At 44.4% G+C, this 22,896-nt stretch overlaps 1 protein-coding gene across 2 annotated transcripts; it reads left to right on the top strand.

Moving 5' to 3' along the window:
* The first annotated feature begins 8,708 nt into the window (after positions 1-8,708).
* On the top strand, positions 8,709-14,738 carry LOC124669978. Of its 2 annotated transcripts, XM_047206503.1 has the most exons (7): positions 8,709-9,263; positions 10,267-10,475; positions 13,252-13,477; positions 13,557-13,642; positions 14,004-14,095; positions 14,206-14,271; positions 14,379-14,738. In XM_047206503.1, the coding sequence occupies exons 1-7, from the start codon at positions 8,859-8,861 to the stop codon at positions 14,387-14,389; spliced, it is 1,095 nt and encodes a 364-aa protein (XP_047062459.1). In that variant the 5' UTR covers positions 8,709-8,858; the 3' UTR covers positions 14,390-14,738. The 2 variants fall into 2 exon arrangements, with proteins under 2 accessions (XP_047062459.1, XP_047062458.1); XM_047206502.1 differs by having other exon boundaries at positions 14,206-14,738.
* Positions 14,739-22,896: the final 8,158 nt, after the last annotated feature.

Raw genomic sequence — 22,896 nt, 5'->3', positions numbered from 1 at the left:
TATATCATGATGAGTTCTATGAGATTTAATCAGTAGCATTACGACAAAGTACATAGACCGCTATCCAAAGCATGCATCTATGCCTAAAAAGTCCACCTTCACGTTATCATCCGAACCCCTTCCAATATTAAGTTGCAAACAATCAGACAATTGCATTAAGTATGGTGCGTAATGTAATCAACACAAATATCCTTAGACAAAGCATCGATGTTTTATCCCTAGTGGCAACATCACATCCACAACCTTAGAACTTTCTGTCACTGTCCCATATTCAATGGAGGCATGAACCCACTATCGAGCATAAATACTCCCTCGTGGAGTTACAAGTATCAACTTGGCCAGAGCTTCTACTAGCAACGGAGAGCATGCAAGAACATAAACAACATATATGATAGATTGATAATCAACTTGACATAGTATTCAATATTCATCGGATCCCAACAAACACAACATGTAGGATTACAAATAGATGATCTTGATCATGATAGGCAGCTCACAAGATCTAACATGATAGCACAATGAGGAGAAGACAACCATCTAGCTACTGCTATGGACCCATAGTCCAGGGGTGGACTACTCACACATCGATCCAGAGGCGATCATGGCGATGAAGAGACCTCCGGGAGATGATTCCCCTCTCTGGCAGGGTGCCGGAGGCGATCTCCTGAATCCCCCGAGATGGGATTGGCGGCGGCGGTGTCTCTGGAAGGTTTTCCGTATCGTGGCTCTCGGATCGGGGTTTTCGCGACGAAGGCTTTAAGTAGGCGGAAGGGCGAGGTCGGAGGCGTCATGGGGGCCCCACACGCTAGGGCCGCGCGGGCCCCCTCTAGGCCGCGCCGCCCTAGTGTGGCGGCGCCCCGTGGCCCCACTTCGTATCTCCTCGCGGTCTTCCGGAAGCTTCGTGGAAAAATAAGCCCCGGGCGTTGATTTCGTCCAATTCCGAGAATATTTCCTTACTAGGATTTCCGAAACCAAAAACAAGAGAAAACAACAACCGGCTCTTCGGCATCTCGTCAATAGGTTAGTGCCGGAAAATGCGTAATAATGACATATAATGTGTATAAAACATGTGAGTATCATCATAAAAGTAGCATGGAACATAAGAAATTATAGATACGTTTGAGACGTATCACTCCTCCTCTTCTTCTTTCTTCTTTCTTCCTTCTTCTTCTCTTCTCATTTCCTCTTCCTCTCCCTTGGGCAAGGTATGTTGTGCTTCCTGCATTCCTTGTCAACATTTGTACCTAATGACACATAACATATCGGAATGAGGTAGCACTCCATCCAAAGTTGTATCGAGATCGAGGGTAGAGAGGATTGAGTTCACCTTATCATGCAATGCTTTGACTCGAGCTTGTGTCATCGGTCCACTTGGTGGACTAGTTGGACTTGGTGTAGTGTCGACCTTCGGCGGGGCTACATCATCTCCACCACGATTAGTTCGAGTGAGAGACCGTGAGCTTGCCTTTTTTTGAAACCTCTGACAGTAGGGGAGGTCCCTATTGCCTTTTCATATTAATCACACTACAACATACAACCCCATATAGCTACGCATCCCTTCCAACGGTCGAACATATTCGTTGCAGTTTAACCCAACTAACCAACTCCCCACCTCTCCACGCCTCTTTTTTTACCCCACAACAAAAAAAACTATCCAGTCGTACGCGAATAAGACTTGACTTCGTGGGAAAAAAAACTATCCAGTCTCCTCAGAATCTCAGATTCGTTCCACGCATCCACCTCCGGACGCCTCGTCTCCCAAAGCCGCCGCCGACGAGCAGCCGCCACCTACAATACGAGTCCGCTACTCTGCCGCAGGAGCAGATGATTCCCCTTTGATGTCGATCGAAAACTGGAACTTGATGATGAAGGTTCGTTTGCCACTACGATCTCACTAGAGGGTACAGTAATCTCTTTGATCGGCCATCCAGATCTCTAAAAGTTCTCGAAATTTGTAGGCTCGCTTCACCCATTCTTCATTTTTCTACAGATCCGGTTCTGCGCTTCCTGTGCTGACTAGCTAGTGTCTTCGAGATATTGTGATGTTTGTCGCAGTTCAGTTGTGACCACTCTGTCCGGCAGCACCTCAAATACCCATCGGGTTTTCTGCTTCCTGTGCAATCTGGATATGTGTGGTTCAGCGGTGCAAGATTATCACTTCTATGAACTTATTGACAGCTTCTTGTCCTCTCTTCTGATTGATGTACGTACAAAATCTGAACCTCTACCTGTGATCATTTACTCGTTAGAGGTGTGAATATCCAGTTTGTGCATTACTTGTATTTCATAGATCGATCAGCCTCTCTAAACGTTGATGCTAGCTTATGGTATGACTTATGATCCTATGATTTGCAATCCTTAAGTGTGCTTTTTCTAGAGAAATCTTTTTATCATCTTTTGTAGTACCAGAATTTCTTGCGTATCAGTTCCAAGCAGTTGATTAGGCATGTGCAGCTATAATAAATTTACTAATTACTTTGCTCGGCTAGTTGTGCAGGAGCATAATTAATCTGTGTGGCTTTGTACGTCAATGGTATTCAGCTCTGGTAAAGTTCAGGGCACTTATAGCTGGTGTAGAACTGAAGAAACATGGCCGGTGCCATCATATGCCAAACATATTTGTTTATGTACGTGACACTAACTTCTGCAATTTTTTCCCTTTTATTAAGTACACTATTCATGTAGTTAGGATGTTCTGAACATACTTTTAAAGCACAAACCAACTTCTGCGGACAGCAATATAGGAAAGATAGCTTGGAAATGTATTGAATACAATTCTATGAGTAGATAAGCCTGAACATGTGCATGGGCTGGCACTAGTTCAAAATCCTAGCCAATCATGTCCTCGATGTATTAGCTTCTAACAACTTTCAGATTATAGTCCTTCCTTTGTTTGTGGATACATCGAATACAGATATTTTGTATGTTAGAGTTCAGATAGAAAGTTGTTTCAGATAAAAATCTAAGTTATTTAAGTAAATGTGATCCTATTCTTATTTGGTTTTCAATCAGAGTACATGTAGTGAAGAACTTTTTACTGTTAGGAAATGTAATAATTTGATGGTACTGTAAGGATCCAGTAATTATTTCATGTTTCTAAAAATACTCACATATTTTCTTCCACGACAGAGCAAGGAAAACTTTCTGAATGATATGGACATGCAACCATCAAATAAGTGCCCCGCTATGGCTAAGGTATGTAATAGGATGGAACTATATTATTTTGTAGGAGCTTGTTGGCAAATCTAAACAAGAATGTTGTTCTTTCTACACTCCCAATTAGCTCTCGTGATTGTAATATTGAGGGAACTAAACTAGGAACTTAGTTATTGGCAGTGTGTGTGTTCATGCTACATTAGCAAAATCTGATTATTTTATACAACCACAACAAAAAGACACAATTATTTGCTGTGTAGGAGGAATATTTTCTATGAACATTAACCTTTATTTGTTCCTCCTCTTTAATCTTTAAAAATTTATTATATATATTTGTTTCTCTAACGGTATGCTACTTACATTTGTTTGTGGTTGTAGATTACGAAGATAAATGGATGATGTTTGGCTCAGATAATTATAGCAAGTTGGAGAATGTTGATACTGTGACGTTTGGATGAGATATTTATAGCAAGTTGGAGAATGTTGATACTTCCTAATAGTCTTACATCGTGTTTTAGACTATGATTGCCATGGTCAATGTTTAGAACAAAACATGTATTATCTTGATCATGTTCTTTGTAATACAACATAGTTGAGTTAATATATTGTGTCATTCTATTTATTTTATGGTGCCTCATGTGCAATATTGGCAATGACCAAATAATATTTCGTTACAATATTTGAAATGTCAATAGTTATCATGTAACTATGCTTCTAAGTGGCTATGTCATTTGAAAATCAACCGTGTTGGTAATCACCAACGCATGTGAAGTGTTGTTAGGCCCTCAGTGCATACGTTGCTGTCGTACAACGCTTATTCACACCTCTTACCAACGCATGCATATGCATTGTTGTAGACCCTTGCAACGGCAACAACGACAACGCATACTAAATCCGTTGGTGTAGACCTTTGCAACGCTTATATGAACATTCGGCAACACATCAATCCGTTGCTGAAGGGGGGTTCCTGTTGTAGTGTCAACACAGAGATATACAAGTATTACATGTTTTGGTCCAAGCCACAGATTAAATGAAAAAGCTATACAAAGTCTAAACAGAGCTAACTAGAGAGGTAATATAGGGGTGTATTTGTTGTTTTGTTCTGTGGACTAGCAGATTGAGGTCACTGAGGAATCCTCTTCTCCAACTATCAATACTAGGGGAAACTCCATTAAAGACCAAATTATTTCTTTCCTTCCAGATATGCCATGCTCCTATCATAAAAATCTCCATAAACAAAGGCTTGGTCCATCTGTTTTTTCCCTGATGTAGAATGTCTAGTCTGCTTCCCTGACTACCCCAACTCATGTTTAATTTCCCAAAATAGCTGGTACTAAAAGGACAATGGAAGAACATGTGTTCGACAGTTTCTTCGATAGTATTAGAGCACATCCGACAGTTTACCCCATCATTCAGATGCATTTGCCTTCTTTTGAGCATATTGCAGGTGTTCAGTCTGTCCGAGAGGAGCAGCCAAGAGAAGAACTTCAACTTGGGTGTGCATTTGGATTTCCAGATCCATTTGAAGGCCACATGGGGAATGATGTCCTTGAAGCAATATTGATAATACCTCTATGAAGTGTAATCAGAAGAAGCCCATACATATGTCCGTCTATCTTTATTGCTTGGATCAAGCACCACATCCCTAGAGAACACTTGTAAATCTCTGATTTCATCCATGGCCTCTGGAGATACCGGTAAACTAAAGTTAGTTGCCAGAGTTGGAGCAGTTAAGAATTGTTGCACAGAAACATCTTCCTCCAATGCAAACGAGAATGCTCTAGGGCAATATTCAGCTGCTACTTCTCCCATCTAGACATCCTTCCAAAAAAGCACAGTATTTCCTTGGCCAACCTGACAAGAGGCAATAGTTCTGAAGATTGGAGTAAGTTTAATAATATCTTTCCACCAAAATGATCCGCACGGATCCATTGCATGTGGCACTTTTTCCTGATAGTAAGAATTCCAGAGAAGAGTCACCCAAGGAGTATCTTCCTTATTATAGAATTTATGCAGGAATTTCATTAATAATGCTTCATTCTGTAGTTTAAGGTTCAGAACACCAACTCCACCTCTCTGTTTTGGTCTGCATACTTTGTTCCAAGCAATAAGAGATGAACATTTCTCTCCTTCCTCTGTTTTTTTATTCCATAGACAATGTCGCCTCAATTTCTCAATATGCTCAAGGATTTTCGGAGGAATCTGCAAGGAGCTCATTGCAAACATTGCTATGGAAGTTAATAGTGAATTTATGACAGTGAGTCTACCACTGTAGCCATCATCATATAAGAAGCAGACATTTTCCTTTCATCCACCAAAGGCATAAGATCCATCACAGTAGGTTTGGTGGTTCCTAATGGTAACCCCAAGTATGTAAAAGGCATCTTGCCAATTGAGCAGCCTAGCTACTGTGCAAAAGCTGCAGTACTGTTCTCCTGCAGATTTATAGGTATCAGCAGAGATTTTCCATAATTGATATACAACCTAGTGGACTGTGCATATTTATCAAGAATTGCTTTCATAATAGATAATTGCTGTGAGCAAGCTGGTAAGATAATTAGAGTGTCATCAGCATACTGTATGACCGGATAATCCATCCCAAAGTCTGGTGATATAGGTGCCTGAAGTGCATGTTTTCTGAGTGCTTTGTTAATTGCTGATTGCAACAAGTCTGCTGCCAACACAAAAGTAAGGGGAGAAAGAGGATCACCTTGCCTTACACCTCTTTTGCAATGAAACTGTCTGCCAGGAACCCCATTTAGTAGCACATAGGACTTTCCAGAAGCAAAAATGATAGATATCCATTGCAGCCATTTTTCATCAAATCCCATCTGCCTCATAATTTTAACCATAGCACTATGATCAATTGTGTCAAATGCTTTTGCAAAGTCTAGCTTTATAAGCAAGATTTCTCTATTAGAGGCTTGACATTGATAAATGTATTCAAAAGCCCATGCCAAACAATCCTGTATAGTTCTCCCTTTCAAAAAGCCAACTGATTCTTATGCACTATTTTGAGAACTAGTTTTTGTATTCTGTTGGCTAGCAGTTTAGTAATAATGTTCAAGCAACAATTCAGCAAGGTAATTGGTCTAAAATCATTTATTGACTCTGGCACAAGCACCTTAGGAATTAAAGTAATATGCCCCATGTTAATACTCTCCAGATCCAATTTTCCTTCATGGGAATCAAAGCACAACTGATAAATATCTGACTTAATATGCCAACAACTCTTTAGAAACTGTCCATTAAATCCATCAGGCCCTGGTGCTTTATCTAGTGGCATATTTTTAACAACAGCATCAATCTCTTCAGTAGTGAAAGGAGCAGAAAGTTCTGATAAACCCATCACTGGCTCAATAAGGCTCTCTAGATCAAAGAGCATTTGTGGAGTATGAGATACCAAGTCTTTCCTTGAAGGCATCATAAATAATCTGCTCCTTTCCATTGTGGTCAGTAACTTCAGTCCCATCCTGCAATTTTAGCTGGGAAATGGAATTACGCCTGTGTCTTTTAGTAGCAATAGATTGAAAGAACTTTGTATTCTCATCCCCAAATTTGGTCCAACGAATGATGCACCTTTTTTTCCAATATTTCTTCTGATACTCCAAGAGGCAAATCAAATGTTGCTGAATAATTCATCTAAAATTTACTTCAGGAACAATAAGTCCTCTACTGTCCTCCAATTCATCAAGTTCCAACAGGGATTTGTTGCAATTATTAATACACACAGACATCTTGGAGATAGACTTACTCCATTTCTTCAGATCATACCTCAAGCGTTTGAATTTAGCATTCAGATTTGCAGCAGTGTTTGATTTATGTGTGGGTTTATTCCAACTATTAGCCACTGTATCAAAAAAGCCCTCATGTGCCACCCAATAATTTTCAAACCTGAATATTTTGCTTGAAGTACATATATCTTGCTATCACTTATCCTACATATATGTTGTGCCTATCTTGCTTAGCTCTAGTTGTTGTTATTGCACTTTGGTGAGCCTAACATATTTATGGTTTGTGCTTGTAAAATAAATGTTAGTTTAATTCTGCATTCTTACAAGCCAAATCTATTCACACCCCCTCTAGGCGACATCTCGCCCTTTCAAGAAGCATTGACGAGAATGTGTCCAGACGCCTATAGACGGATCTGATTGAGCATCAGTGGGCATTGGCTGGCCATGAAGACAATGCCTAGAGGAATGCCATCTTATTTTCATGTAGACTTTTAAAAATTTGGATGTAATAACTGAGGCTACTTTGAACATGTTTTAAAACATCCCAATTCATGCGTACGCGCAAATGCGTCGCCTCACTGGAGGCACCCTCGGTGCAAACAGACGCGCGGATAAAAATAACCATTTTCGCGTCCCTCGGTCGACGCAAAAGAAACATGCGTGGACAATTTAAACATCCGTCATCACCGCCATTGGAGATGCCCTAACGTCGCACAAGCAAAATTGGGAAAAAGTCCAAAACAAACCCTAAACTTGTAGGCAAAAGCTAAATCGAACCCCAAACTCCTAATCCCTGAAATTGGCAATCTAAACTTAGCAATCCCGGTCTATTTCGAGCCTTAGGTCTGTTTGGCACACCGGGAATTTACAATCCCGGTCGGGATTACAGTCCACTCTCACTGACTTGTGGAGCCCACTTGTAAGAACCATCTTCCTCAACCTCCACTCCCACGAGCTCCCTGTCAAGATCCACTCCCCCTCTGCCCGACCGTCCCTACAGATGAGCAGATCAGATCGGCGTTGAGGACCTCCGCTTGGAGCTGCCCCGGTCAAGGCCGCAGTCGGGAGCTACCAGAGGCCACCGTCGGGAGTAACCAGAGGCTGCCGTCTGGAGCAGCTGCACCTACACCAGCAGGTTGAAGCCAAGAACAGGCCACGCACTGGAGATGTTCCACGTGCACACTAGTCCTTGTCGGCGCCGCCTACTTTCGGCACATGCGTCACCTTCCTCCGTGGCATGGAGCTCCTCCTGTCACTGTCTCCGTCCCTAGCAAGCGCATGCTGAATAACGCCTGGATCTTCTGATGTGTTCGTGTGCACTGTTCCTGGATCTCCTCCACCGCCCCTGTTTAATCTCTATTTGGTTCACCGAATGCGGTGGCGCTGTTCATCGGAGTATGAGAAGAGGATGAAGATGAATATGACAAGTGGACCATATATGTCAGTGGGATTAGCGAATTATTTTGTTCAATTTTATTTTTTTTCTTTATTGGGTTGACCTGCCACGTCAGCGAAATCCCACCTCAAATAAATCCAGGGTTTAAAATAGACCGGGATTGCTAAGTTCAGAGTGCCAATTTCAGGAATTAGGAATTCAGGGTTCGATTTAGCTTTTGCCTACAAGTTTAGGGTTTATTTTGGATTTTTTCCGGCAAAATTGCCACCTTGACACGTTTTTTTTTTTTTTTTTTGAGCAAAGCCACCTTGACACGTGAGATGGTCTAGCTAGCCGCCGCCTGGATTGAGACGTAGGCGGGGCCGCCCGGTAGCAGAGCCCAAGGAGAAAAAAAGGGAAAACGGACGCGCACCTCTCTCTCCTTCCCTAATTCCTTCGCCCGCCTCGCCTCGCGTCGGCGCCTCCAGCACTCCCTCTCCCCTCAGATCCCAGCGACCAAAAGTAAAAGCCCCCAAAACCCAGCTATCCGCTCGCTCTCTCTCGCCGCCTGAGACCCTAGCACCATCGCCGCCATGGCTGGCCCGTCAGGCGCCGCCGCCGCGTCCTCCTCCTCGTCTCGCGGATTCGAGAATAACCGCTTTTACAACCCACCCCACGTCCGTCGGCAGCAGAAGCAGCAGAGCCAGGCCCAATCCCAGGGGCAGCGACCGTCGTCTCCGTCGCCGACTCACAGGTCGTCGAGGCAGAAGCCCGCGCCTCCGGCTCCAGCGGAGATGGCAGAGGCGGCTCCGCCTAGGGAATTGGGGAAACGGATGGTTTCCGGTGTATCCCCGTCGATGCCGTCAGTGTCCGCCGTGAAGGCGCCGGCTGCAGCGGCAGAGGCGGGTGCAGCGCCGCCTTTGGTGGATGAGGCGGGGAATCTGGAGAGGTTCCTCAGCTCCACTACACCCTCCGTGCCTGTGCAGTACTTGCCCAAGGTTAGGATTCTCAGAATTTGTTCCTTGGTAAAGTATTGCGTGCGCCTTTGATGTTACGGATTGCAGTGTGTTCAAGGGATTGGATTCAGACGAATAGTTTTAGCGGAATATAAAGACGTGCATATTTGGATTTTCACTTATGGATTGCAAAGGGTTTGTTTCGTTGTTCATTGGGGAAAGTTTGCTAGCCCTAATTATAAATGAAACCTTGCAATTTTTCTCTACCTAGTTTCAAGGCTAAGAATTCCTGTCAAGTCTGACATAACGTGAATGACTAATTCATAATACCTGGTAATGTTATGTTACTTACATGTATATGCTGAGGTCTTTTTTTTGCGAATTTGTATTTGCTGAGGTCTTAGCCGTGGTGCTACATGATACTTTAGGGCAAATAAAGCTATGATACAAAAAAGATGGGCAGGTTTTGTAAATGTAGTTTTTCATCAGGGTTCTTTTCACCTTTCCCTCACGGTACTTGTCCAGCTTATCCCTAGTCTAGACACTCTGCTGTGAAGTCACAAACCCATTAACAAGAAGGCTTAGTGAACCTCTTCCTTAAGGGATTGTGGAATGCACACATCCCGGAATACAGTTGGGTGATCCATTAAGCTAAGCAAGAGTTATGAACCTAGTGACTAAGCAAGAGCTATGAACAACCTGGTGACGCAGTGGCAAGCATCGATACGAGGAAGGTGATAGATCAGATACGATTTCCTTCATCGGATAGGAGATGTGATGGTATGAGCTATTGATGGTGGTGAGCAGCCATGCGATTCAGCCAAGCTGAGTTTTCGAGGGGGTTGCGGGATGGGCAAACACCTGACCTAAAAATGTTCTGTTGCCAGGCGTAGTTTTGTTGTTTGGATTGCTAGCATGGTTTTGTGAGAGTAGAATTGGTATTCTACGATAATTATTAAAGAACATGCTGGATTTGCAGCTCTTAGTTTCTACTGTGTTAGTTTGATCACTTTGAAAGGATTATGTATTTATGTATTATATCCAGACGAAGATGAGGAGATGGAGGGGTGGTGATGCTACACATTCATCACCGTTTTTTTTCCTTGGAGATCTCTGGGAAGCATTCAATGAGTGGAGTTTTTATGGGGCTGGTGTCCCCCTTTTGTTAAATGGCAGTGATTCGGTGATACAATATTATGTACCGTACCTTTCTGCTATACAGCTATATACTGACCCATCAAGGCTTTCAACAAGGTAAGAACATGTTCGTGTATGCTTTTCGCTGTGTATAGCTTCTTGTTTTCAATTTTGAATCCATAATATGAATGCTATTTCTTACAATTGGTGAATGTTTTAAGTTTATTGTCAAACTTTCTGCACTTCTTTACTGTACTGTTTTTTTTTTTGAGCTATAATAACTGCATTTCAGTGTTAGCTCTCAGGTCTCCTTGGCTGCAAAACTAACACAGCCTTTAGAGTTACTATTAAGATTTGAAATGGCATGTTTAACACGATCTGTTTAACCAGCAACATCAAAGCCTTTTTTCCTAAGCAAGTTGGGGTAGGTTATTTAATTATCTGCACTGCTATTTGATTTCCTTAAAACACACCATGTTTTTTTGTCTACTCAATTTGAATGCTTCAACTATGTTTGTATGGGAATGCTTTACAGAATGTGACATTGACTAACATGATGATGTAGTGGAGTTTCCACTTCAGATCTTTTTGTGTTACATCTGCAATAATTGTTAGTCATTTGTTGAGTATAGTTTTCAAACCTGTTTATTTAATTGATTAGAGATATCGTTGGAGTAATGGAGTTATGAAGAACAATTTGAATCATGTACGTATCTTTCTGCTAATAAAAGTTTCTGTACACCACCATATCTCATAATCGTCTGGGAGATTAATATATCGCTATTTGATTATGGCATATTGGAAGGGATGTTTACTGGCAGTTTGATTATTCTTGTGAAGGAAATAACTGTTTGTTGTGCCACATTTGAAAGGGATCTTAAGTCGTGGTTTGGTCATATACTTTTAAAGCAAAACCACGGTGCAGTTTGGGTATTCTTTTCTTATTAATGGAGCTAGCTTCAATTCATTTAGTCTGATTAATCCAATTAATGTGATCAATACCAATAAATCTGCCCTTAGTGAAATAAACATGGAAACCTTTGTCTAGTCACGAAAATAATATGTTCAATTTTTTGGTTTGTTATGCAGCCAATGATTGTTTTGAAAATTGCTGTTCTCAACAAACACCTTAGATTTGGTTAAACCACCAGTAGATGTTGTATAGGGATTTGCTTTTTAGGTTTTAATCAGTCTTGGCGATTAGTACATCGTTTATCAACTGATTTTTTAAATCAACTATTAGTCTTTCCATGGTTAATCTGGCCATCTAACATGATTTTGAACAATGACAAATCTACAAAATAAATTGGTGGCGAACAACCCCCATATACCAGCCAAAACCACCCACACATTTCGCTGCTTGTCGGGGGAATGGCCCCCGGTAGGCCAAGACTATGGCAATTATGCCATGACAAGGTATTTATGTACCGGATTAAAGATTAATTCGGATGCTCAAAGTTGAGTGAAACTGTGACAAGTTAGTACAAACCGGTATGCCAGGAGGGGTATGCCGGAGTTCAAGGAACATGAGATTGAGGTACAAAGGCAAAGATCCAGGAGCTCAGAGGTAAAGGTACCGGGGATCTTGTATAGGCTCAACTGTAGCATGTCGGCGCTCCAGTCAAAGATTCCACCAAGGACCAAAGGATAGGATGAGCGAAGCACTTCAGTTTTAATCGAAGCCCTGACGCCTAAGGAACTGCTGACGTAAAAGATACTGGACGATGTCATTAAAGACAAGCGGTGTCAGCAGGGCCAAAGAAACTTTATAAAGTAGCTTAGCTCATCAAAGATTCCATTAGGGTTTCTTTCCTTGTAAGCCACCCTCTCCCCTATATAAGGAGAGGTGGCACACCCCTGCGCGAGACAAGAGATTGATTAGATAGCAAGTAGAACTAGGTCTTGTACCGTACGTTCTTCAACCTCTGACTTTCAGCCAAGTTTAGGAATACAATCCGGAATCTTCTCTCTTTCCCTGTTAACAAAACCCTCCCCCGGATCCTCTAGCGCACATTCGGCCCCAACTTAAGCCATCCCATGGCATCTGCCGTTCCACCACGACGACACTGCTACTCTAATTGTTGCTATAGTTGTTACTGTTATGACCGGCCTGTCATATACTAGGAGGGGGCCCAACCGTGGGCCCAATTAGGGGCTTAGCCCATTTATTTTTATATCTTTTCAGCTCATAAATACTAGTTGTAATCGGACGTGAACAATTAAGCCATAATCATATCATTATTGCCGACTCCTTGGTCTCTCCTAACCCTAGCCACCGCCGCCTTGCCCGCCGCCACGGCGCCCTGTCGCCGGCGCCCTCCTCCTCGGCCGCGCCCGCTCTCCTCCTTCCCCTACAATCTACGCCTGAGGCACGGTAGAACCCCAGCTCCTACCAGTTACTAATTAGTTATTGGATTAAACCTCTAGTCTTACTTGAAGAAATATGTGTATGTGATTTTAGTGTTAGGCACTGCTTACAGTCACCATTTTTAGTTCTGTATTAGGGTTATCAATTTGTTGTGCACAAATCAATTTAATGGTGGTCATATGGTTGGAGTGTAGACCAGAAATTGGAAATTTAACTGTGTGGTTATCACTTCTATTGAGTTTTTCTATTCTAAATGCAAATACACCGTTGGCTTTGTTGAGTAAGATGTTTTATATTACGTGTTTGATTTTTTCAGCTGTGTAAAGCTCGCCTAGAATTACAAGATTCTTGATGCAGTAATGACAATTACTGATGTACTGTATTGTCCACATTATGGCGTAAAGAAACCAAAAGATATCAAAACTAATGAAAGAAACAAGACAGATATGCATTTTCTGTATTTTTTTTTTTACTTCAATTGGGATGTTCATAGAATAATGACTTCTAGTAAATTTCTCTCTTAAGGCATCCTTGGGAGGAAAGTGACGGGGAATCTGTGGATACTGGCAGCGAACATAGCAGTGGAACTGATGCTGACCAGTTAAGAGCTTCACCCCTGGAAGCTCCATGTCGACTGGAGAATGGTGGCTTTCAAAGGGACGATGGTGAAGTGCATTCACCATCCACTCATCTAGTATATGAGTACCTAGAGAGAGATCCACCTTATGGTAGAGAACCTTTAACAGATAAGGCAAGCTTCTTCTTTCACATGTCACTAGGAATGATGTCCACACATATGCTATTGATGCTTATTCTGCATGCTGCTTCAGGTATCTATTCTAGCAAGTAAATTTCCAGATTTAAAGACGTTCAGAAGCTGTGACCTGCTACCAACCAGCTGGATGTCTGTTGCATGGTACATCCCTAACGCTCTAGATTCTCATGTAGTTTGTGATGCCATGTTTTCAGTGGAACTGTGGAAGCATCTGGTGCTTATCTTTTCGATTGGGTAATTAGAGCGAGCACGCAGCCCTCGGTTTGCAATGTCATTGTGTCTTATCAAATAGAATGCTAACCAGTTAATAATAGGGAGTGATAGAGGAGCAAACAGAGGATCCTACCACAGTTGTAATTGTTGTATTGATTGATCTAAAGGGTTCCTCACTTTGCTAAATTTCAGTTAAGATAACTTGTGTAGAGAAGCAATACTCCGTACTATCAATGGAGATTTACTATGATTCCACCTATTCGTTTCATCCTGGGGCTTACAATTGCAGGTACCCCATATATAGAATCCCGACTGGACCAACACTCAAGGATCTGGATGCATGTTTCTTGACATTTCATTACTTAGCTACACCTACCGAGAGTAAGTACTCTTTCTTTTTCTTTGGCATCAAGTTGGTCTCCCTTCTTTCCGGTGTAATTCTATCAGATTTTCCTCATTGATTCCTTGAATGAGTACAAATTTTCCTGCAGATACTGATCCTAGCACACGTGCATGTTCGAGTTTTGGGGGCATCAACTGCTGCATTAATGAAGCTGGTAAGCTAACACTGCCTGTCTTTGGACTGGCACCATACAAGTTGCGGAGCTCTATTTGGTCATCGGACAGGTCTCAACAACAGGAGCTTGCTGCCTCCCTGATGCAGGCGGCGGATGACTGGCTTCGCAGTCGGCAAGTTCATCATCCGGACTTCCGATTTTTCCTTAACCACTACAACACAGTGTGGAGATGACAGGATGATGCTTAACCTTTCGTTGTAAATGGTCATTAAATAATTTCTTTCTGTTGTCGGCTCAGCTAGGCTACATGTAACTTAATGTTGATGGTCGTGTAACAGTAGCTCTAAACACTTCAGATTTTGTGTATCAGTAGCAGGCAACTAATCTGTAATGTCTCCAATATACATGTTGTAGTTAGACTATTTTTTGGGATACATTGTAGTTATATTTTTGAGAGCAAAGAACATAGTTGAGATACACGAAAATAATGGTAACCTTCTTTTTTAGATGTTGGGATACCGTATTTTTGCATCTTGTTTTTGCAGCCGCGCTAGCCCTTCAGCTGGGAGTATCGGACATAAGCGACTATCGATGCTCAAAAATAAAAGCCACTATGATGCCACGTGGGCTTGCCTTGTCATACACACAATGACATCATCACATCATCTGTGAGTACCTGGCAGCAAAGAATAGCGCGGTAGGTAGACCGGTGGTACCGGTTGGAGCTTAGGGCACCTCCAGCGGGCGAGACGCATTTTAGGTTCGGCTGAAATGGTCGAAATCGACCGCGCGTCCGTTTGCGTGGGGGTGACTCCAGCGGCAGGACGCATTTTTTTGGCCGAATCATTTTTTTAATACATGAAACATAATTTACATAGTTAAAACATGAAAAAAAACCCTAACGCCTACTGCTGCTCCTTGTCGCTGTCGAGCACGATGAGCTCCGGTATCACCCACGACCAGTTGCCATCCGGGGGAGCGTACGCCGGGCGCGCCGGCGGTGCTGGAGGTGGAGGCGCCCAGAGCTGCGGCTGTGGTGGCGGTGGAGGCGCCCAGGGATATGGTTGTGGCGGCGATGGAGGAGGCGCTCAGGGCTGCGGCTGTGGCGGCGGTGGAGGAGGCGCCCAGGGCTGCGGTTGTGGCGCCGCCGAGTCCTATAGTGCCAGTCGAAGGGCTTCATCCTCCGACAGGCCGGGCGGTCCTCCGCCACGGTCTGCTGCCATTCGTGGAAGACGGCCGCGACGTAGTCGTCGCTGTCGTCCTTCACCTCCTCGTTATGGTACGCGAGCGCCTCGATGTAGTCGTCCTCATCGTCGTAGGCGGCGTAGGCGTCGTCGTCGCGGTCGTCGTCGTCGTTGTGCTGCGCGCGCGTCGCCGCCTGTTGACGAGCGCCTCCTGTCTTCGTGGACGAGTCGGCGGTGCAGCCCCGAAGGAAAATCCCTGTCGCCCATGAAGCCCGCCCTTCTTCTCTTATCCGTCTCGGTCGACAGATACGTACGCCAGCTGTCGGAGTCGATGGCGTACGCCGGATCGGCGAGGAGGTCCGGCGGCAGGTACCGCCTCCTTCGCCGGATCTCCGCGGTCCGGCCAGGCTCGCGGGCAGGGACTGGAGGGATGGGCACCCAGCGGCAGCTAAGCCGCCAGCCGCCAGCCGCCAGGAAGTTGCACGCAGGACCATCCCTCGCACGACAACCATTTGCCGTGCATTAGCCTCCCCAGCATGACGGGGAGCGTGATAAGGGCTAAGCCCGGGGATGTGCCCGATCTTCACGGATTTGGGTGGATTTCGTGGGGGAGGTGGATGAACACGATGAACACGACGAACACGGAGGGGAATTCGTGGGGGATACAACTCACACACGCACACAAACCGGTTTTTCCTCGTAGGCCCGATACACCTACTCGATAGAGGTTGCGAGAAAAGACCTTCCGGTAGAAGTCCCGCAAAGAGATCGACAAATCGAAGCACGCGAGATCTAGAAGGGTGAAAAGACCGGAAGGTTGATAGAAGTGCAAGCAAAAGACCAAAAGGTAGAAGTGCAAGCAAAAGATCAACAAACGGTAGAAGTCACCAAAGAGATCGTCACGCGTCGATAAGGAGCCCGGGTGGGTACAAGATCATAGATCTAGGGTTTCCCATAGGGGTAAGAGCAAAGCTCAAGTTTCTTCTTAGTTCATCTCTAACCCTAATCTGGAGGAAGGGGTGAGGTATTTATAGACCCAGATTCGTACAGGGGTAAAGTCGGAATTACATAAATTATCCTGGTCCATGGATGCGAAATCGACTGTTGAGATGAAGTCAACAGGGGTGGGGCCGGCAGTGCCGGTGAGGATGGGCCGGCAGTGCCGGTGGGGCCGGCAGTGCCGCTGGGTCCAGGCCGGCAGTGCCGCTGGTTGCGTCTTCAGCTGGAAGGGCCGGCTGACAAAGGATTAACTTGTCAATGCCTATGGATTGTAGGCTAGGGTTTAGTTAGAAGTAGAGGGCAAGTAGATCTCGAAGGTTTCAGCCGAAAAGTACTCGACGAATATGAAAACTAGGGTTTGCAGACAATGATTCGATGATCTTCTCGTCCCTCGACCCCCCTTTATATAGGTGGAGCCGAGGGATTCGTGCTATACAAGGATTACAAAGTCCGGGACGGTTTCTAACTCATCCCGCCGGATTACAAATAACACTTCCTATTACAACTCTATCTTTTCCTTAAATACATCTTGGGCTCTCGAGTCTTCTTATTCTTCGGGTAGTGGGCCTTCAATAAACCCCGGGTACTATATTAGGCAGGCCCATTTGGGATGCCTATGTCAGTAGCCCCCGAGATTTTGCTTGAATCGTAGAATCAAGGAAAATCTCCACTGTTTATTTTTACTCGAAAGCTCTTAACTTTTATACTTTTTTTCATAAAATTCTATATTGTACAGGGATATTGGTAGTTGGGGCTAGTTCATCTGACGGATCAGGTACTAGTTAACTGCTCTAGTGGCAATCCGCAAAAACCTACTTCAAAATCACGTCCCTGGACATGATTTCGGGATATTGGTGTAAACTTCGACAGGCGCCGCTTAAGGTCTTACCATTCTGTCGAGTCCCAGTTAAATTTATCGAGTACCTAACGCGTCCGTTAGGATTTTTCTTCGTATCTGTTGATACGGATAAAAGTAGCATAGCGCAGTCTTCGGCGATGCCATGCCCAAGCAGAATAGGTCCGGGGTCTTACCTTCGCAATTTTGCGGCATTCGGAAATTGATCGCAACTTCGGCGTTACGAGAATATATTGTCGAGTGCTTTTCCGACTGTTGGAATGGCACATTTTATTGAGTCAAATATGACTTATATTGCTTTCCGATGGGAGTATATGGAGAGTTAATGATAACTCGAAATATACTCTCTTGCTTGTTCTATTTTTCCTTTGTTAATTTCATCGGGCACGCGAACAGCGTTCCCGATGGGAGTAGCCCCCGAGGCTACAGCCAAGAACTTGTGCTTGGTTGTAGGCTCAACATTTTAGTCCACCTTGTCACTATATTGCCATTATCTCCTGATATTCTTTCCTCCTTCTTCTTCTCTCTTTCTTTTTTTTTCTCTCTTTTTTTTTTTTTTTTTTTTTTATTTATCGGGTGCGCGAACAGCGCTCCTGATGGGAGTAGCCCCCGAGGCTACAGCCAAGAACTTGTGCTTGACTGTAGGCTCAACATTTTCTATATTTGCCATTGTCGAAATTTTTCTTTTTTCGAAGTAGCCCCCGAGCATTTGGGCAAAAACTTGTTTCCGACCAAAGGCTCCCGATGCATTCAAATAACTTATCCTGTCGCCATTCTCCTTTCTCTTGTCGACATATTTTCCCTTGTCAAATTTTCTTCAACTCTATCAATGGTCGATATTTTTACTCGCTTTGTGGGTCCATCGTTCCCACCATGTTGACACGTCGTGCGAGTGGGGGACACACGTCCTCCGCTTTTTCCGGTACACGTACGGTAACGCCTATCCCAAGTAAAAATACTTTTTTGCCCTTGTAACTAGAAGATCAATTCTCACCACACGATTTCCTCATCCAACGGTTACATCGCTTCACCCAATTCTTATATAAACCTATCTTCAACCTCCGTTCATCCCCTCGCTTGCGCCGCTCACCTGTTCCTCTTCGCAAATCTTCCTCTGCGCCCAATCTTCGCCGATTTCCCGCTCTCGCATACATTGCTCAATCCGCTGCCGTGGATGCCACCGCGTGCGCGTTTGACCCGCCACAGCACTCCGCGAGTCCGCGATGGCCGCCGAAGATCTTGAGTGGGAGAGATCCAAAATCTCCAACCAAGACGCCAACCTCGATGAAAAGGCTTGGCCCGATGAAGAAGGAAGGCGCCATCCGCTTTCCCAGTGAAGAAAGCTATCCCAAGCCTCCAATGGAGTATCGGGTTAGTTTTGTTGATCATCTTATCCGCGGCCTCTCTACCCCAATCCATGATTTCCTCCGCGGTCTTCTCTTTGTCTATGGGATTCAACTACACCAGCTGACCCCCAATTCCATTCTTCACATTTCTATTTTTATCACACTTTGCGAATGCTTTCTTGGAGTTGCTCCCAATTGGGCTCTCTGGAAACGCATTTTCTGCCTTCGCCGTAATGGCGCTCACCACGCCACCTACAACATAGGTGGCGTAGTTATCCGTGTCCGAACCGATGTCGATTATTTCGACGTCAAATTTCCCGACTCTGTCCAAGGATGGCGCAAGAGGTGGCTCTATATACACGAAGAAAGCGCCAACTCCGTGGAACACAACATAGTTCCTTTCGACGGAAACGCGAAGATTCAACGCCGCCACTCCTGGGACGCCGAAACTTCCGAAGAAGAAAGAAAGGCGACAGAAGCTCTTATGACTCGTGTTCATCAGCTCCAAAATACTCGAGGAAAAGAGTTGTCTGGTGTCCAAATCATAGCCTATTTTCTTAGGATTAGAGTGCAGCCTCTTCAAGCTCGCAAAAATCCCCTTTGGACGTATTCTGGTGCCAATGACGCCAATAGGCTCTCCAATGATCTTTCTGTGAAGGACTTGGAGAAGCTTGTTCGAAGAATTACCTCGCTGAGTAAGAAGGATCCTATTCCTTCCTCTTGTCGCGTGGAACCCTACGGCTCCACTAATCCTCTCCCCGAGGTATTTTGCCTTCTCGAATTTTTTATCTTGTTCTGAATTTTTCCTGCATCTCATTGTATTAATATCTCGCTATCTTTCTCTCTGCCGCTATTTTGTTGTAGAATCACCCTACTATGGCTTCCCTTCCTCCTCTTCCTGAGGATGGAGAAGTCGAAGAAATGGGTATTGTTGCCGAAGATACTCAAGGCTCCTCTGTTCCTGGAAGTGAAGTCGCGGGTTCTCACAAATCTGCGGCTTCTCATGAGAGAGAGGTTGAGTCTGAAGCCAGTGAATCGACTGAATCCCTTCCTCCTGCTGTTTCTCCGAAGAACAAAAGGAAAAGGACTGAAGTCGAGGATTCCGGCATTTCTAAGGCTGAAGAAGTTGTTCCTTCGATCCGAAGGCAGCTTATGATCCTTATTTTGAGTCCCTCATCAGCTCGTAAGTCAATTTTATCTCTCCTCCTCTTTTTGATGTACTCGAAAGATTTAACTTCTGTCTTGCTTTTTGTACTTGTCGATTTTTGTTTACTAGTGATGAGGAAGAAGTACCGATTCATCGACGTAGCTCCTCGGACCAAGCACGTCACGTACTGTGCTTGTTTCAGACACGTTAGTTGAAGGAGATGAAACATCGTCTCCCCAACAAAACGTCGTCACTACTACTCCACCATCGAGCCCCCTTGTCCCTTCGCCAAAAAGGGCAAGGGTTGAAATGATCGTTGAGCCTCCTCCTCAACCGAGCAACTATTCGTCGCAGCTCTTGGATGATGTAAGTTTATCGAGATCCATCTTTCCTCTTTTTTGCTTTTATGGAGCCTTACTTTTTGTAATGCCGAAGTTTTTTCCCCTTCTTTTCTTCTTCGTTGACAGCCTATGATCAAGGATCTTATCCGCATCGGGTCCCAATTTATTGGGTACCGCGAGTATGCCAGCAGAGCCGAAGGTACGACTTTTCCACTTGTTGTTTTTCCTTGGTGTTTTACGCCAACTGCTTGTCGCTATTTCTGATCTTTCTTCTTTTTCTTTTCCGCATCTCGACAGAAAAACTTGCGGAAGCTAACGAACGTGCCGAGGCACTTTCTCGGAATCTTGAGAAAAGTGAAACGGCTCGCAAGAAAGCTGAGCTTGCTGCTAGCGAAGCCAGAGCTGAAGCTGATGATGCCAAAGCAAAGGCTGCTAGTGTCGAAGAATTGCAGCAAAGGCTCAAAGATGCTGAATCCGCCTTGCACGAGCAAAAATCTGCACGGAGTTGCACGAGAACAAGGGATCATCAAGCGTTTGAATTCGCAAAGTCGACGTACACCGAGTAATATCACTTGTCCCTTCTATTTTGTTTGTACTTCTTATTTCTTGGTTTTTGACTAATGTTCTTTCTTGTGTGGCAGCCCAAACCAACCAAGATTTTGACACTGGAAAAGCTCGTCAATGACCCTCTTCTTGACGCACTTTCTCTTCTAGAGTCCCATGGACGCGAAATTCGTGAAGGCGTGGCCAATGCCAGTGGGGCTTTGTCGGCGTTGTTCCCCTACTTCTTCCCGAAGAAAGAGGAACCTTCGACTTTCCTTGACCTTGCCAAGCTTTTCAATACATCAGAAGATCTTGGGCTGAAGATACGCCATGAGAATATGAAGGTGGGCTATTGAAAATACTGTTGTTCCGGTTCGCTGATAGTCGGCGGACTCTCGACCGGACGAAGGTTGGTGACACCGATCGAGATAGAACAGTCGCGGTGGAAGTCAACGATGAAGGCGGCCAAGCCCAATACGAAGAAAATCTTGGCGTATCTCGGGATCAAGCCGACGTCGACTCCCGGTTCGTCAAGGCCGGAGGTCTAGTTGCATGCCTCTCGTTTTTCTTTTGCTTCTTTTGCTCTTGTCGCCAAAGTAGTCTTTTGGCGACACGTATTTCCTTAGTTCCACTGTAGTGCCCTTGTAATTATTCCCAAGAGATTAATGAAGAACTCTATCTTTGCTTGTTTTTTGATGTTGTTCTGTTTAAATTTCAGTTGATATTTGATAACTATACTCCAATTCCTACTCCTTCCAATGCTTCGCCTTCTTCCCGCGCGGAAGAACCGTTACGATCATCGCACTCGTCGATGATACCTTGTCGCAAGAATTGAATGATCTTCGACAACAACTTCAGTATGCGAAAAAGCAAACACTTGTGATGATGGAGCGAGTCTCGTAAATCATCCGAAGCCGAAAAAGTTGCTCTTCGGCAAGCCCGCGAGGCCGTGGCTGCTAAGGAGATTGCTTGTTTCGAAGCTGAAAAAGCGGTCACTCGAGAAAATTTCATGCTCGAGTTAATGAATGAAGCCGATGCGGATATGTCGGGTATGTTTGTCTCGTCTTGTGATATCTTTCATCTTCATGCTATTGTCTTCTAACGGTTGTCCCTTCGTTGTGTTGATAGGTGCCTTTATTGATGCTTGCTGCCGAGGAAGAGAGGGTAAACACTAGGACAAACCTCCTTGTCAATCTTTCCTTGGACCATGGTTCTTTGTTTTGGGCCACTCCGGAGAGGACCCGCCAAATTACCAGATTTCAGGATCGTACCTCTCAAACCCGTGATTTCCTTCACTTCCGTACCAAAACCTTATCCATGGTTTACAACTCCATGTTTCCTCGGAATGTCCCACCAAAAACTCTTCCTGAATTGATGGAAAGGTTCAAGGATGCTCGCGAGTATCCATGATTTTGTCAAAGCACAAGCGGTAGCTGGTGCCAGATTTGCCCTTATCATGCTCCGGATCTGCCACTCGAAGCTTGACCTTGCCCAAGTTGTCGAGAGGGTTCATCAAAAGGTAAAACGTCGGAGAGTTGGTGTTGATAGGATTAACACGAAGGTTACACCTATAGCCGAAGAAATGATTGAGGACCTTCTTCGGATGGATGCCGACTTTTTGCCGATGGCCATTATGCCGATTTTCTTGGTGCTGCTCCTGAAGAGAACAGAGTTACTCTTGATGACATACTGAATCAAGACTAGTTATTTTCTTCTTGTAGAAATTTCTTCTTTGTAGTCCATAACTATATTGTAAAGCAACCATTATATTTCTATGTTTGTCTAGCCCCCGAGTGTTTCGGTGACTTTTTATATTTGTATATTTGCGAGGTTGTGGACCAAGGCATTTATATTTTGAAGGCAAATATGAGCCCCAGAGCTTTTACTCGAGTACTATTTTGTATTTTTATTGACTCACGAGGTATTTGAATACCAAGGCAAGGTTTTTTCCTTCTTTCATCGATGAACTATATTGAAATTCGTCGGAGCGATGACTTTGGTCACGTCGATAAAGAAAAAAGGTGATGTAGCCACTATCTTTATTATATTGCAGCACCGCGAGCCCGCCTCATTAAAAACCTTCTCCGGCCCCACTCGGTGCCCCGAAAAAGGAAAAGAGTGCGTCTGAAAACTCGCGGGCGTTTCAGTACATTGAAGTTTTACAAGGACTATATTTCGACTCTAGGCGTAGAACCGCCTCGAGTTGCGCCACGTTCCAGGGGTTTGGCTCCTCCACCCCTGTCTTCTT

The sequence above is a fragment of the Lolium rigidum genome, chromosome 7 (assembly GCF_022539505.1).
Source record: "Lolium rigidum isolate FL_2022 chromosome 7, APGP_CSIRO_Lrig_0.1, whole genome shotgun sequence".
NCBI lineage: Eukaryota > Viridiplantae > Streptophyta > Magnoliopsida > Poales > Poaceae > Lolium > Lolium rigidum.
Note: the sequence above shows the minus strand (reverse complement) of the source record. Positions and strands in the feature narration are given on the sequence as shown.